Here is a 16,329-nt window from a genome sequence, read left to right on the forward strand (position 1 = left end):
TGTGAAGAGGGCAGAGAAACAGGTCCTCGAACCAGGTATCTCACATGGAGAAGACCCCATAATGTTTGGTTTTAAAAACCTGAGGAACAAACAAACCCAAAGGAGTTGAATTCTGTGAGCTTGTAAAACCAGTGGGGCTTGGAGCCCAGAGCTTTAAAAGTCAGCTGACTTTAATGCTGCACTGGCCACCAGTGAGCAATAGGGTAAGTGATAGGTGGGTTGCTGCCCTTAAAGAGACAACAGTGTGTGGAGAGGCAACATAAAAACAGCAGTTTAGGGCAACCCAGGGGCTCAGCGGTTTAGTGCCGCCTTCAGCCCAGGGCATGATCCTGGAGACCCAGGATCCAGTCCCACGTCAGGCTCCCTGCATGGAGCCTGCTTCTCCCTCTGCCTGTGTGTCCCCCCCCCCGCCCGTGTCTCTCATGAATAAATAAATAAAATCTTAAAAACAAACAAACAAACAAACCCAGCAGTTTATGGAATACCACGGGGGAAATGGGAAGCAGATTTGTTCATTCTGATTTCAGACCATGTTGGGGGACCTCTCTGAAAACAAAAGAGCTTGCATGTGCCATTTTCCTCCCCAACCCACCAGCATAAACACAGAGCCACCTGTAAGAAGGGGAGCTGCACAGACACTTGCTACCTGACCCGCTAGCAGTATGCCATGCCCATGAGTTCTCCTCAGGAGTCACCCACTCCAAGCCTGCTAAGCCTTGCGTTCAAGGGGATTTTGTTAGCACCATGTGCACCCCGCCCAAACACCCCCACCCACAATCATGTGCTGGGCTCAGCCATACCCAGTCATCCTTATGCAAGATGCCCAACCTTGCACCCCCTGCCACTCCAGGGCACAGCCCCCAGCTGCCTCAGTGCTTCAGGGGATCTAGCACAGGACTAGTGGCCCAAATGAAATTTTGCTCACAACCCTGCCCTGCTCCAAAGTTCCCTGATGTACACGCCCCTTCAGAGCTAGCCTGCCTGGGTCCCACTAACACCACAGACAGCAAGCATAGCCCACAACAGGCAGAGTCAGTACAAATGACTACATTGAGAGGAAAAGTGACACAGACACGACAGCAACGTGTAAACAATACACACAGGATACTCTCCTCTAAGTGCCAGGTTCTGGTGAACAGGGAACACTGTATGGCAGGGCATACCAGGACCTCCTCTTCATGAACTCACTACTTTCAAGAGCAGAAGACACAGCTGACTTTCTTAACAGAAACAGAGAGGCAGACAAAATGAGACAGAGAAACTCATCCCAAATGAAAGAACAGGACAAGGCCACAGCCAGAGATCTAAAGCAAAACATATATAAGTAACATGCTTGATGGAGAATTTAAAGCAATGATTGTAAGGATACTCACTAGACTTGAGAAAAGAGTGGAAAACATGAGTGATACCCTTAACACAGAGATAAGGAATAACACAGCAGAGATAAAGGGCTCAATAAAAGAAATGAGAAACACACTTGATGGAATGAATACAGCACGGAAGAGCAGAGAAATTAATTAGTGACCAAGAAAACAGAGTAATGGAGAGTAATCAGCTGAACAAAAGAAACAATTACACAAAAGAACAGACTTAGGGAACTTAGTTACTCCATCAATCAACATTCATATTATAGGAGTCCCAAACAAGAGAGAAAAAAAGGGGCCAGAAAATTTTATTTAATGAAATAGTATCTGAAAACTTCCCTAAATTGGGGAAGGAAACCATATCCAGATCCAGGAGGCATCGAGAACTCCAAACAAAATCAACAAAGCAGATGCACACCAAGACAAGTTGTAATTAAATCCACAACATATAGTGATAAAGAAAAAATCATAAAAGCAGCAAAACAAAAGTCGTCAGTAACTTACAAGGGAAAGCCCATAAGATTACAGATTTTTTGGCAGAAACTTGGCAAGCCAGAAGAGAGTGGCATGATATATTCAGTGTGCTGAATGGGAAAAATCTGCATGATATATTCAGTGTGCTGAATGGGAAAAATCTGCAGCCAAGAATACAATATCCAGCAAGGCTATCATTCAGAATAGAAGGAGAGATAGTTTCCCAGACAAACAAAATAGGGATGCCTGGGTGGCTCAGCAGTTGAATCTTGCCTTTGGCTCAGGGTGTGGTCCCAGAGTCCAGGGATATCAGACTTCCCTTGAGGAGCCTACTTCTCCTGTCTCTGTCTCTGCCTCTCTCTGTCTCTCATGAATAAATCAATAAAATCTTTTTAAAAATATATAAATAAATAAAGGAGTCTGTGACCCCTGTGACCACTGCAAGAAATCTAAAAAGGGACTCTTGAAGTAGAAAGGAGACCAAAAGTCACAGTATATAGGTATGAAATACAAAAGGAATAAAAATGACTATTTCTGTAAAAAATCAGCCAGGAAACCCACACCGACATACACATGCACACACAAAGAATGTAAAATATACTAACAGTTGGCAAATTGAATTTAAATTTTAGAAAAAGGAAAAAATATATTAACATATACCTAGAAACCAGGGGAGGAGAAAAGAATGGGTTTTATCTTAAATGACCACCAACTTAATATAAACTGCCATATGCAGAGGAGACTATACATAAGCCTAATGGCAGGTTAAAAACAGAACTACCTTATGATCTAGCAATCATACTACAGGGGGTTTACCCAAAGAATACAAGAATACTAATTCAAAGGGATGCATGCATCCTGATGTTCATAGCATTATTTATAATAGCAAGATATGGAAGCAGTCTGTATCCACTGATTGATGAATGGATAAAGAAGATATGAAATACATATATGTGCATATATATATATGCAATGGCATATTATTCAGCCATAGAAAGAATAAAATCTTTTAAAAAATATTTTATTATTTGAGAGCGAGCGAGAGATAGAGAACAAACAGTGTGGGGGCAAGGAGAAGCAGACTCCCCGTTGAGCAGGGAGCCCAACTTGGAGCTCATTCCCAGGACCCTGGGATCATGACCGGGCTTGAAGGCAGATGCTTAACTGACTGAGCCACTCCAGGCTTTAGTGTTGCCTTAAAATTGACAAGAACATACCATAAAAAATGCCAGTTACAATAATCAATAATATTTGGAATATGAAATTGAGAACTGCTCATATGTGCAAATTATTCTCAAATTAGTTTCCCATATTTCCAGTTTCAAATTCCTAAGTAACAGCTGATTTGCTTGTTGGCAACTATTAGGTCTTAAATAACCCAATTAATTAAACAAATACTCAGTGTTAAACAATATATAAATACGTGTCAGTTAAAATAATTCTTTTAAAGGACATGAAATATTTATTAATAACTCTCAAGTGTTTGGAAGTTAGGCAATATATTTGCACATAATTTATGGAAATTGGAAAATATTTTTACCTGAACATAGTATAAACATAATTTATGAGCTATAGCTAAATTAAGATTAGAGGTATATAATTTGAGGGGGCCTGGAGAGCTCCTTTGATAGAACATGAGACTCTTGATCTCAGGGATTTTAAGTCTAAAGCCCACGCTGAATGTGGAGCTTACCTAAAAAAACAAAAACCTTTTTTTTGTTTTGTTTTTTTTTAAGGGGGCAAGGGATGCCTGGGTGGCTCAGCAGTTGAGCGTCTCCAGGGCATGATCCTGGAGTTCGGGGATTGAGTCCCACATTGGGCTCCCTGCATGGAGCCTGCTTCTCCCTCCGCCTGTGTCTCTCCCGAATAAATAAATAAAATTAAAAAAAAAAAAAAGAGGGGGGAAGGGCAGAGGGAGAAGAAGAGAGAGAATCTTAAGCAGGCTCCATGCCCTGTGTGGAGCCTGATGTGAGTCTCGATCTCACAAACCATGACATCACAAACCATGACATTATGACCCAAGCTGAATCACTAGTAGGATGCTTAACTGATTGAACCACTCGAGGGCCCCCTCAAAAAGTCAGGTAAATCTAAACTCAAGTATCAAGGAAGGTATCCTTAAGTGGAAAAATTACAAAAGCAAGAAAGATATTACCATATAATAATTCAGGACAGTGATTTTGGGGGATGGAAGAGAATACTGAACGGTAATGGTATTCAAAAGAGGTTTCTAGGGCTAGCAGTCTAATATTTCCTGACTTAGGTGGAGGTTATACAGGTGTTGGCTTTATGATAATTTACTAAGTTATATAATTAAAATATTCATACACTTAAAAAAATCAAGTCAAATTCCCATAAATATTAAAAAGTGCCAGCTTTTGGCTTCAAAACCCCAAGATCTGTCAGATTAATTTAACTGTTCTGAAAACATACAAAAAATCACATTTGGCAATAAAATGAAATAAAGAACATGGCTAATATATAAATGTAGCATTAATGCCATTCATCATCATGACAGTTTTAGTAACAGAATACCAGTCTGATGGCTTATGAACAGAAATACCATAGACCTTAAGGAAGCCAAACAAACAGCTACCAGGACCCTTATGGTTTTCAATTGGCTGGCTCCCTTAGCAGTACTTAAAAAGTAACCAGTGTAGTCCTGTTCTGCTGAGCTAATACTTTTCGTCTTATAAATCATTCTCAAGAGCACCTAAAAATACAATGCACTGAGAACTAGATTTTTCACCTAACTTTATATCGTTTACTGTCTTCAACATTTAAGCTTCTTAGTTTCACCTGCTTTTGACTAGAATATGTACAGTTCCTACAATTGTTTGGGACCAGGAATATTATAGTGGAATTAAATAAATTTTTAAAAATATAAAAATTATACTTACAGGCGAACCACCTTAACTTTAAAGATATTACTTTCCTAACCAAATATTTTTCTAAATATCTTCTATGTGCCAAGCACTGTGTTAGATGAAGGAGATAAAAAACAGCCCAAGATTGGATCTACTCTCATCTCAAGGTACTTTTGTTATATATTTGGAAAAATTACACCAAAAAAAGTTCCTATCTACTGTATTGCAACTAGCAATAATAGTAATACATTGGATATCAACAATTTATCCCGACAAATTTTTCAGCTTCAGCAACTGTGTATGCTACAATTAATCTCCATATCCTCAGTACCTAACGCTGCATCTAGCACAAGGCGTGTGAAGAAAAAAAAAAAAAGTTTGCTAAATAGTCAAACAGAAAATAATAGATAATATAAAAAGAAGACAGAGACCCTATCACCATACGGGCCCTTTGGTCACCTCACACTTACCTACTGACACAGACTGTCTCCCTACTTGTGCACCCTCTCTCCTCCATCCCACCCTGCAGTCCATGACTCATTTAGTCATTTAATCTTCTGAGTACCAGTAATACAAAAATTAGTAAGAATCATATTTCCTTTAACCAGTGAGCCTACCATGTAGCAGAGAGACAAACACGTATATAATAATGCTTTAAAGCTCAGAGGTCCGACCCACTGCTGGGAGGGCAAACTTGAAGATCTCACTCCGCAGGGATTCCCAGGGAAACTGATTCTCAGAGAGACCTGAGAGACTGGGGGGCGGGAGAACGGGGGGGTCTAGGGTCAGTATGACGGAGGAGGTCAGGACTACAGTGAGGTTGCTCTCCCGTAACAAAGTGAGAGGGAAGACAACGGTCAGACTTGGAAGGCCTCTAAACACCACCCTCTTGGACGAGATTCCGGGGATGAACGGGAATCCCCGTGGATTTTAAGGCAGAAAACGGACCAAAGCTTTGGAGAGCACTGGACGGACGACAAGCAGCCCGGACGCGGATGGGAGCCGGCCCACAGAGTCTCCTCCCGGAGCAGAGCAGCGGCCCTCTCGAGGAGGCACGCCGACACCGCCGCGGATCTTGCCGCAGCCGGCGGACTCCGATGCTTCCCGCCCCCAGCCACGCAACCCGGCCAAAGTTCCTGAAAGGAGCCCCGCTCCCGAAACCCGCACGAGCCCGCGGCCACAGCCGGAGTCCGCCCCCAACACCCGCACGCTGGCCGGGGCGCAAGCGATCAAGCTCCTTCCCGCCCACGTCCACGGCACAACTCCGGGAGGGCTCCCCGTGTACGCACGGCCGCCCTCCGCAGAAGCCCCTCCGCTCCCGCCTCACGGCACGCCCTGCGCGCCCAGCGCCGCCTCCCCGCCGCACACCTACCCCCTCGGTCTTCATGTCCAGGATCTTTTCCACCTCGAATACATCCTCTCCGTCCTCCTCGCTGTCTCCGGCTGCCTCCGCGCCTCTTGTGGCTGCGTCCTTCTCTTCGCCCGCTGCTCCGACACCTTCTCCTTCAGCTTCAGGAGACTCCACATTGCCTGCGGCACCTGAGACAGGACTCGCAGTCATGCTCACTCCCTCGGCGACCGTCGCCGCCGCCATCATCGGAGCCCAGCAAACCGCCGACGAAGAGCGGCTGCGACACACACCCTTGGCGGTTCCTCGCGCTCCGCGCTTGGCCCGAATCCACGTGACGCTAGTAGGGAGACCCGCCAATAGCGACCTCCGGACCCTGGAGCGACACACACACCCACCAATCACGTCGAGGCGGGCGCGCTGGAGCCCGCGGAGTCTACGGGAAGTGGGTGGGCGGGCCGAGGGGCGCCCGGGAGGAAGGGCGGGGCGAATAGGCCGTGAGAGTGAGGCGCTGGGCAGCTGCGGCGCTGGGGAGGCGTGGGGAAGGGCAGCTCTGGCGCTCCTGGGGGGAAGGGCAGGAACGGCCGGTTGGGGTGGGCGGAGAGGGAGGGGCTTGTCTGGGCGCCGGAGAAAAGGGAGAGAGGCGGGCTCACCCGGCGGGGAAGGGGCCGCCGGGGCACCGCGGAGCGCGGCTATTCGCCTTGGAGAAGGAGCCCAAGCGCCTGAGGGGACCGACTGCTGCTGGGGCCTGACGGCTGTGCCTGAGGAAACCGACCGCTGCTGGGACCTGACGGCCGCCCCGAGGGGACCCCGACCGCTGCTGGGACCTGACGGCCGCCCCAGGGGACCCCGACCGCTCCTGGGACCTGACGGCCGCCCCGAGGGGACGGACAGCTGCGAGGTTCCCCAGAACAGCAGCCCACCTCTGCCGGGACCGGAGCGGGCCGGACATGCGGTGTGATTGAGATTCGTTAAACGCGTGTGGACGATACAAACATCACTCAGTGCTGTTATATTCTAGTATTGTTTACAGATAGGAAAAAAATGTTAAGTATCAGGCCAAAACTAATTGTTTTTCAAGTTCTAGGGATTTTTCCCCCATTGAAAATATCTGGACGTGATAAAATTACGTTGTCCACCTTACGGATGATTGACAAAGATAGTCACCCAGAGTTGCTATGATAACCCACCTAAGGGTAAAATAGTTTTCTCACTTTGGATTCAAATAAAATTGTGGTATCGAGCTTTTAATTTTTTTATTCTGCTAAGTGTCATTTATTTAAGTTATCTATACCCAACTTGGGGCTGAAATTCAGGACCTGGAGATGAAGAATGGAAGCTCTTCTGACAGCCAGCCAGGTGCCCCAAGGAGTTTTTCATTTTTGTTTCTTTGAATGGTGGACTTAATTTATAAGATTTACTCTTTTAAGTGAACTCAGAGGTTGAAGAATCATCTATGGTCCAGCAGATCCATTTGGGTGATGTAGGAAAGACGTTAGGATTCTAAGCCAATGGCCAAGAAAAAATTCTAGAGACGTCTTTGGTGCAAACAGGTGGTTTTTTTGGGACACCTGGGTAGCTGAGCGGTTGAGGACGTCATCCTGGTCTGAGGATCCAGTTCCACATCGAGCCCCCCTTGAAGAGCCTGTTTCTCCCTCTGCCTGTGTCTCTGCCTGCCTCTCTCTGTGTCTCTCATGAATAAATAAATAAAATCTTAAAAAAAAAAAAAAAAAAGGTGGTTTTATTTAAGCACCAGAGGGGACCTGTGGGCAGGAAGAGCCGTCCCGGGGTCATGAGGAGTGACCTGTTGTATACTTTCAAGTTGGGAGGGGGTTAGGGAGAGAGTTCAGTCTCTAAGGAATTTTGGAAGCAAGGTTTCCAGGATTTGAGGGGGCTGGCTATTGTTGGGAAAGGTCATTTATTATGTCTAATGAACCTTAGTCAGGAGAACCTTCAGATGAATATCAACAGGCCATATGCTTGGGGGATGATCGCCAACACGTGTCTTGTAGGATAGAGATGAAGTTTCTGAAGGAATTTTTTTTTTTCTGAAGGAATTTTTAATGTTAAAATAGATTCCCAAGATCTTGGAGAGTTGGACTAAGATTGCCTTTTGCCTTTAGCAATGTGTCAACATCGAGGCAGCTGAGTCTCTAGAGGAAGATCACTCTATCTGTTTCAAGAACTTGTCAAGGGGCTGTAAGTAGTAGGAAATTTAATAATTTTTCATTTGCCATTGTTTCCCACATCATGGAGAGGCTCATCAGATCTTAAGTAGGGTCACTATTATTTGTTTAGCTCACTAAATGCATCCTGTGTACCATGACTATACCAAGCATTAACAATACAAACAACAATAGAACATGGTATTAAAATTCAGCTGACTAAACCTGAAGATCTTATTGGCTTTATTCAACAATTAGGGTAGCATCCTATCCAGCAAATAGAAAGGAGCTCCAAAGCAACGCAGAACAGGACAGGCTTTTCATAGCAGAACAGGGGTGGGGCAAGGAAATCATAAACAAAAGAAAGGATTATTTCAGACCAATTCACTGTCTTTTGGGGGAGGGATGAGGTCTATCCGGAGGATTACCTCACTAGTATTACCAGGAAATTCCAGACTACTGGTTAAGATTCTATTCCTAGAAGAGGCTGAAATTGCAGTTAGGTTGGGTATCAAGCCTTGGTTTGCTGATGTGGGACTTGGCACAGATAATTCCATTTTGGGCCTGTTGTCTCTTAACAGTCCCTCTGCCCTTCACAGACTCTTAACCTATAAAGGAAGATACACAACAATTCTAATAATTAAATATCTTTTTAAAGTAATTTTTAAAAATATTTTATTTACTTGACAGAGTACACAAGCAGGGGAAGCAGAAGGCAGAGGGAGAGGCAGAAGGAGGCTCCCTAAGGAGCAGGGAACTGGACGCAGAGCTCCATCCCAGGACTCTGGGATCATGACCTGAGCCAAAGGCAACTGAGCCACCCAGGTGTCCCTTGAAGTAAGTTTTTAAAAATACTATAATCAAACAACATTAGTTGATGGGGAAAGCTCATTCTTTCAGAAAAATTTCAGTTAATCATAGAAGAAAAGATAGAGAATCACAATGTTTCATGAAAATAATTTCAGCAACAAAACTGTTAGGTGAAAGACTGATGAGGAATTGGCTGCCAAAGAATCTCTTCACAGACTATTTGTTGGTTGTAGGGGAAACACAGCTTCACATTGGAAAACCCACTGATCATTGTTAGCATTGCTAAAAGAACAACCAAACTATATGGCTCCTGTTGATAAAAATATTGATTCTTAATCTATTCAGGACCTTAGATCAAATTTCCAGTTTACAAGAAATATGGGGAAAGAAAAAATGGAAACAGACAAATCCAGAATGTGGGACAATCCTATAGGACAACTGACCTTGTTTCTTTAACAAGTCAATAGCAAAAGAGGAGGGAAGAGAAGACTGTTCTCAATTTATAAAAACCTGGCAAAATCTCTTAAATGACAGGATTTATGTTCATTATACTATTTTCTTGGCTTTTATGTATTTTTGAAATAAAAGTTATATATATATATTCACTGTAAAACTTTTTAACCAATTCAAATATATAGGATAGAAACAAAGTTCCTATTCCTCAAAGGTAACCAGTTTGGAATATGACATGACAGACTTTTATCTCATACATATATAAACACCCATTTATATAATTTTTTTTAAGACTTTATTTATTTATTCACAGAGAGAGAGAGAGAGAGAGAGGCGGAAGCAGGCTCCATGCAGGGAGCCCGATGTGGGACTCGATCCCAGGACTCCAGGATCACGCCCTGGGCCAAAGGTAGGCTCTAACCCGCTGAGCCACCCAGGGATCCCCCCATTTATATAATTTTTAAATGAACTCTATTCCATATTATTCTGCAACTGAAATATATATATATGTGCATATATAACACATGGATGTGTATGTGTCCATATTTTTGCAAGATGAATTTCTAGAAGTGGAATTCCTATTAGTGAAATGTTTAGATCAAGGAGGGTAGTGATTTAAATTTGGAGAAATTGCAAATACATTTACTAGTATATGTTTCCAGCGATAACATAAGGAAGTCTATCTATCTTCACACACTCTGCTACTAGGTACTATCAATCTTTTATCCTCTAATCTGATAGAACAAGAAAAGAGTTTATCTTCTGTGATTATATCAAATAAGCAGACAAGGCCAAGGGCAAGACCTGATTGATTTAGCCAGTAAAGACATAACAAGCCATTTTAGATTTAGATGGTTTATTACTTACATAAACAGCAAGAGAAAGAGTAGTCAAAGATGCCAGCTCCCCTTGGTCCTTGTCCCACATCCCAAAGGAGCTAGATAATTTTGATGTGTGTTGTGGGACACCTCATTGCTGAGGAGTCAATTCTTAATACAGCTAGGATTTTTAGTCTCCAACTGTCTCCTGAGCTTTACATCGCTTCAGAACTGGGAGGTGATGAGAAATAGTCTTACGTCTACCTCCCAGGTTGACAGTCAGATGGAGAAGGCCTCACAGTAATTCCTCACAAACTTCCCATCCTCTGAGTGCATCACAAGGCATTCTGCCAACCCTCAATTATAGCTGTGGTTCTAGTCCAGGGAATTAGGAGGGTCACACGGCAGGTTAATGGAAGTCACTCAAGATGAAGGCAGGACTGGCAGTAGAAAGGGAAATCCTGAACCATGTGAATGAGGGTAGGAACTGGGCACATGGCAAATGACAGCAATGAGGACAGATTGGAGGACAGCCAAAAGAATGAATCTCAATGAAACCAGGGTTTTTTTTTACATAAAGATAGAGAGGTAATCTAGAAGTGGTAGTGTGGAGGAAGGTGGAAAGTGACCTTACAGCTTTCATGAAAAATAAAATGGATCATAAACCAAAATGTAAAATGCAAAATTTAAAAAAAATAAATAAAATGCAAAATTTATAAAACTTCTACAAGATAACATAGGAGGAAATCTAGAGGACTTTAGGGTTTTAGATAGATCCATGAAAGAATTACTTAGGATACCTAGCTTTTCTAAGTGACAAAAAATGTATCAAGGGATCTATAGTTTAGGAACCACACCAGGGAGCATGCATACAAGGGCAAAGGTCTGGAGACTCAGGACCCAGGAAACAGGCTTGCACTCCAGGAACACTGACATCAGCCAAGACCTTGTTTCTGTCCAGCTTACTAAATCCAGCTGGGCCATTCTCTACTAGAGTCTTTAAAGAGGAGAAGGAAATGAGGTTCCAGGACCAGCCAGATGTGTCTCTTATCACCTTAAAACTTTTAAACACAAAAAATCTGTAATGTTGTAATATTAATTTTATTATCACTTCTTAGTTCATTAATCAGTTATTTTATTTTTTACTTTTTAAAAAGATTTTATATTTGAGATAGAGTGAGCAAGAGGAGAGAGAGTACGAGGTGGCAGGAGAGGGAGAGGGAGAAGCAGATTCCCTGCTGAGCAGAAAGCCTGATGTAGGGGCTCCATTCCAGAATCCTGGGATCATGACCTGAGCTGAAGGCAGACACTTAACTGACTGAGCCACCCAGGCACCCCTGTTTCTGTTTATTTTAAAGTGAGTGCTATACTGAATAAAATCATAATTAAACTTCATTATAGGTATCTATAGATATCTGATTATTTTGTACATGGAAGCATGAGTAATGTTTAAAAAACAACTTCAGTTGATTCAGCCTTGACTGTAATTAAGAAGTCTGTAAAGAGAAGTGGTGCCCCAATAGCTGTTTAGTGGCAGAGTCCCAGTCTTGACCCAACTCAAGCCGTTGGCAGATAGATGGATATTGTCCTTCAGTTCTTCTTACCCATTCACTTGCTTTCTTTATTTCTTCAAAAGCCCAGGGGATAGTTCTAGAATAAAAATAAATGGTTCCAACAACATCATAATATAATTACCTATGAAATGTAATGTGGTACCAAACCTAGCACATTATATCAGACAAAATAATTCTGTCAAAAATTAAGATATTTAAAAAAAGCAATTCTCTCTGACATTTTATGAAAGTTCTATCAGACTGACACAGTGCTTTTAACTTATCCAACACATTTTAAAATATATTAAGCTCATCACTTTCCAGCTTCTAAATGCTTCATAGACTTCCTTGGTCCCTCCAGGACAACTCAAGCCTTCTCTAGATTTTATATGATTTTTTTGTTGTTTTTTGTCATCTCCTTTCCATTCTTCTTGATCTAAATCCATCCATTCTTCAAGCAGAAACTCAATACTATTTTACAAACCAGGTTTCTATTTCTCTCTCCTTTTTACTGTACCAGGAATTCTCAATTTGATCAGTTAGCAAAATACCTAAGACTCACCCATTAAACTTTCATATAGTTAATTCTGTCACACCAATCAGAAACAATGTACTACTAAACTGTGCATAACATAAAAGCTCTAAGTTTGTGTGCATAAAATGTCAAACATTCAAGACTGTCAAATATTCAAAAGTCTATGCAAGACTCAGAAAAATTGAGATTTTTCATTATTAGTTAGCTAATTCCTCATTAATCATGTCATCTGCTAGAATTTATTAGCAAGCAAGTGGTAACATATACTACAGAGAAAAAAATTCTTTGGGGGGAAACTAAAAATTTGGAAAATTCTCTCCATCTTCCTGATTTTTTTCCCTGTAAACTGAGGAAGGGCCATTAGTATAGTATGATGGCTAAAAGCTGGGTTCAAACCCTGACTCTGAAATCACACAATGTTGGCTATGATGAAGCTTTCATTCAAGACTGGAAGTCTCAGTTTCCTCAATTATAATAATAATATGAGATCCTAGGGGTTTGTCGTGGGGATTAGCAAAATACATGCATGTCACAGGCTTTAATAACCCTTGGCACAGAGCAGGCAATCAATAAATGTTAATGAATATCATGATGACACAAACATACTAAATGGTGAGCATGTCCAAAGTGCTTAAAAGGCCTGTTTCCCAGTAATCATTAGTCTACTTATAGTTATGGACTACTGAAAGCAACAAAACTCGTTTTAAATATTCTCACTAATTCAATTGGTCTTCCTTTAGCTGGTCTCTAAGCTTTTGACTGACCATCCCATACTAGTATGAAGGTTTTGTTCATATACCCCCTTCAATGTGTTATTAGTGTGCATTAATGTTATATGTTATCATGAAGCAGAAAAATAAAAACAAAAAGAAAAGTTAAAATTAAATATGCAATCAACAGGGAATAAAAATTACTATTATGAAAGCGCCAACAAACCTTTTTGCTCTCATAGTAACAGTCATATGGTAAAAGCAATGTGCTGGAATATACTTCATTATCTTTGAAAATCTTGGTTTAATACTTTATAATACTGCAATTCAAAAGTAAGTTCAAAGTTATTAATACTTGTTCTAATGGCTATCATAGTTGTGATGCCAGACAGGCCAAGATGGAGGGCCTTACACCCCTCGCCAAGAGGGTTCTTGGCCTTTTGAGAGAGAGAATTCAAGAGCAAGCCATGTAGAGAAAGGGACAAAAATTTGTTAAGTATACAAGTAAGAAAGGAGCTACTTCATAGATAAAGTAGTAGTCTCTCTTCCCAGGGGAGGAAAAGGACCACCCCCCCCTCCTGCTTCCAACAAAGAGTTTAAGAAGGTTTTTTTTTTTTTTTTTTTAATTAGCCAATCCTATAAGGAGGGGCTTACTCTTTAACTCTGGGTTTAACATTTACATTGGGTGGTTAGTTTTTCCATTGTTTTAGAGTCATGGAATTACCCGCAAGAGCAACCTCCAGCCTTTATGACTTTTACTGCTGGAGGGAGTGGGGTCTTGCGGTCTTCCATCATTTGTATCTTATGACTCCTTTTAAGACTTGTTGACTTTTATGTAAAGGATAAGCCTAAAAACCAAAATGGCTTTATTTTGGCCAACTTGTCTCCTAAGCCCCTCTTCCCTTCTGTCTCAGTTGAAAAAGACATAAATAGAAGAAGTGCCTCTTTGGTTGTGCCTATTAAATCAAATATTAACTTGTCAGTCCTGTCTACTAGTTCTTTGAAGTATTTTTCTTGATATTCACTTAATAAATTTCCATCTTTCTCAAAGAGTTGTTTGGCAAGCTCATGAGAAAGTGTTGCTTTTCTTAAAACTGGAAGTATAAATTACATACAGCAAAATGCTCAATTTATTATTTTCTGAGTACCTGTTTTGTGTTTGATGCTGTTAGGAATTGAGAATTTAATCAGTCTTTCTGAAAGGGTAAAAACAGATCTGCTTATTTATTTTAATTTCATCTGCAAATATGTATCTCTAAGGGATAAGAACTTTTTCTTAAACATGACTTAAAATAGATATAAATAATTCTTTAATATCACAAAATATCCAGGTAATGTTTAAATCTCTCTAATTCTCTCTCTCTTTAATAAAATGGGTTTTGTCATCAGAATCCAAAGTAGGCCTAACATTGCCTTGCCACATGTCCTTTAATTTATAGCTTCCACTCATCCCCTCTTTTTCCTTTTGCCACTTATTTCCTCACATTCTAGACATTACTGATGGGAGTTCCTGGAATAATTTAATATATTCAATCTCTTCTCTCTGGTTTCTTGTCTTTATTGTGTAAAATATTTACCTAGTTTCAAAGTCAAAAATATAAAACAAAGTATATAAGGAGAAACCTAGTTTCCAACCTATCTCTACATCCTCCCCCTATAGATATTTTTTTATTAGTTTTGCTATTTTCCCACTTCTCTTTTTAAAAATATCATGAGCAAATTATATATATATGTATATATACATATATTGTGTGTATATGCACACACATAAAGAGTGACCATTTGCATGGGGTATGGATGGAATTTTGGTAAGTAGGGAGGCTTCCTGTGTGCCTCAAAGCCTCTTGTGGTGCCAGAGGTCACCCCAAGAATTAGGAGCAAAGGCCCCAGAAACGGCTCTCTCTATACTGTCATGTTATGGCACAAAACTTTAAGTGGTCACAGATTTCTAAATTTGAACTTAGTCTTCAAAAGAAGTTATATTTGTCAAGGCAGGACTTTAAAATGTGTTTTACTTAACAGCTGGTTTGATGTATAACTTTTAAATACTTAGACATACAGTATGTGGGTTTCCATCTATATTCTTGTGCCAAGCCCTGCAATTACTGGCAACGGGCCTGGTCCCAATAATCATATTGTGGATTTTCCAAAAGCACATAGAATCAATATGACATATTGAAAAGAATACTAAACCAGGAACCAAAGATCCGAATTCCAGTGTACGCTATACTTAAACATGCTGAGCCTCGGTTTTTCATGGAACCTAAGAGGCAAAAATATTGTTCCCTGCCTATGACCAAAGAGTACAGACAAGATATTCCTTGTGAATAATTTCTCTTTGTTCTTACAATTCCATGTAGCTTCTTGTAAAATTTAGTTAAGAAATGGTCAGAAATATACGCAAATTGCTTAATACTATAATTAAAGCCACCTGGAAATGGAAGCATCATCCAACTTCATCAATGATTTGAAGACTATTCCCTTATGTTCCAATGTGGTGCGAAGAAACTGTAGCACCAGAAATGTGGCAATCAGGTCCAGGAGACGCTCTCTTCCTTTTATACCTAAAAGTGGAAAACTCATATTTATTGGAAACTCTGTATCTCAAACTGTGCCCATTTATAAAAGTTCTATTAAAGAATTATAATACTATTAAACCATAATACATTAGCAGATCTTAAAACTCTATAATTCTCTTCAAGATCTTAACTAGCCTGTTATTTAAATAAAGAATGAGGACAGGAAAAAAAAAAAAAAAAGAATGAGGACGAATGGAACCAGTGCCTCAGCATCCCGAGGGGTGTCAGGAAGCAATTACATCTACAGCTCCACTCTTTTGCCATGTTTAATAAACAGAAATGCATGAAGTTTGTGAAAGAAATTCAGTTTCTAGGCTCCTCCTACAAATAGTTTAGAGGAATAAACCTAAATATACAAGATAAACAATTGATACAGCTGGGTAGGTCATCATATCAAATTATGTCTAGTGATTTGTGCTGTTGAAATAAATTTCTAGACCCAAAATGAAGCTGCTATTGCCCAGGGTGCCACATCCAGCAAAACAAAACCTAGATAACTTTTGTGTCCCTGTAAAACTCCCCTTGATTAGAAACACTATATATCCAGTCAGTCAATTCCCCCAAACCAAACCAACTCTGGGTGCTATCTCACTGCCTGGTTTCTGACCTTTCTAAATATGGTCAGATATGAAACCCCAACCAGTCAACATAAG

At 41.0% G+C, this 16,329-nt stretch overlaps 2 protein-coding genes and 1 long non-coding RNA gene across 18 annotated transcripts in view; 1 reads left to right on the forward strand and 2 right to left on the reverse strand.

Annotated features, from left to right (window-relative positions):
- Nucleotides 1-7,782, reverse strand: part of MPHOSPH8 (M-phase phosphoprotein 8) — a 51,778-nt gene extending 43,996 nt beyond the window's left edge. For all 7 annotated transcript variants that reach the window (XR_012016362.1, XR_012016361.1, XM_072795856.1 and 4 more), the window contains exon 1: nt 6,078-7,782. Coding sequence is in view for 5 of the 7 variants with exons in the window: in XM_072795856.1 (XP_072651957.1) it covers nt 6,078-6,302 (225 nt within the window). In the remaining 2 variants the exon portion in view is untranslated. The remainder of the gene's footprint in view (nt 1-6,077) is intronic.
- Nucleotides 3,858-16,329, forward strand: part of LOC140615863 (uncharacterized) — a 59,804-nt gene continuing 47,332 nt past the window's right edge. For 5 of the 8 annotated variants that reach the window (XR_012016373.1, XR_012016371.1, XR_012016374.1 and 2 more), the window contains exons 1-5: nt 3,858-3,922; nt 4,813-4,872; nt 8,177-8,252; nt 8,909-9,055; nt 9,795-9,890. This is a non-coding gene — a long non-coding RNA (uncharacterized lncRNA). The remainder of the gene's footprint in view (nt 3,923-4,812; nt 4,873-8,176; nt 8,253-8,908; nt 9,056-9,794; nt 9,891-16,329) is intronic. The other 3 variants (XR_012016372.1, XR_012016375.1, XR_012016377.1) reach the window with 1 other exon arrangement.
- PARP4 (poly(ADP-ribose) polymerase family member 4) overlaps nt 11,382-16,329 on the reverse strand; it is a 95,634-nt gene continuing 90,686 nt past the window's right edge. For all 3 annotated transcript variants that reach the window (XM_072795849.1, XM_072795850.1, XM_072795848.1), the window contains 2 exons: nt 15,529-15,661; nt 11,382-11,949 (listed from right to left, as the gene is read on the reverse strand). In XM_072795849.1, the coding sequence (XP_072651950.1) occupies nt 11,787-11,949; nt 15,529-15,661 (296 nt within the window). In that variant the 3' untranslated portion in view covers nt 11,382-11,786. The remainder of the gene's footprint in view (nt 11,950-15,528; nt 15,662-16,329) is intronic.

This window comes from Canis lupus, chromosome 24 (assembly GCF_048164855.1).
Source record: "Canis lupus baileyi chromosome 24, mCanLup2.hap1, whole genome shotgun sequence".
Taxonomy (NCBI): Eukaryota; Metazoa; Chordata; class Mammalia; order Carnivora; family Canidae; genus Canis; species Canis lupus.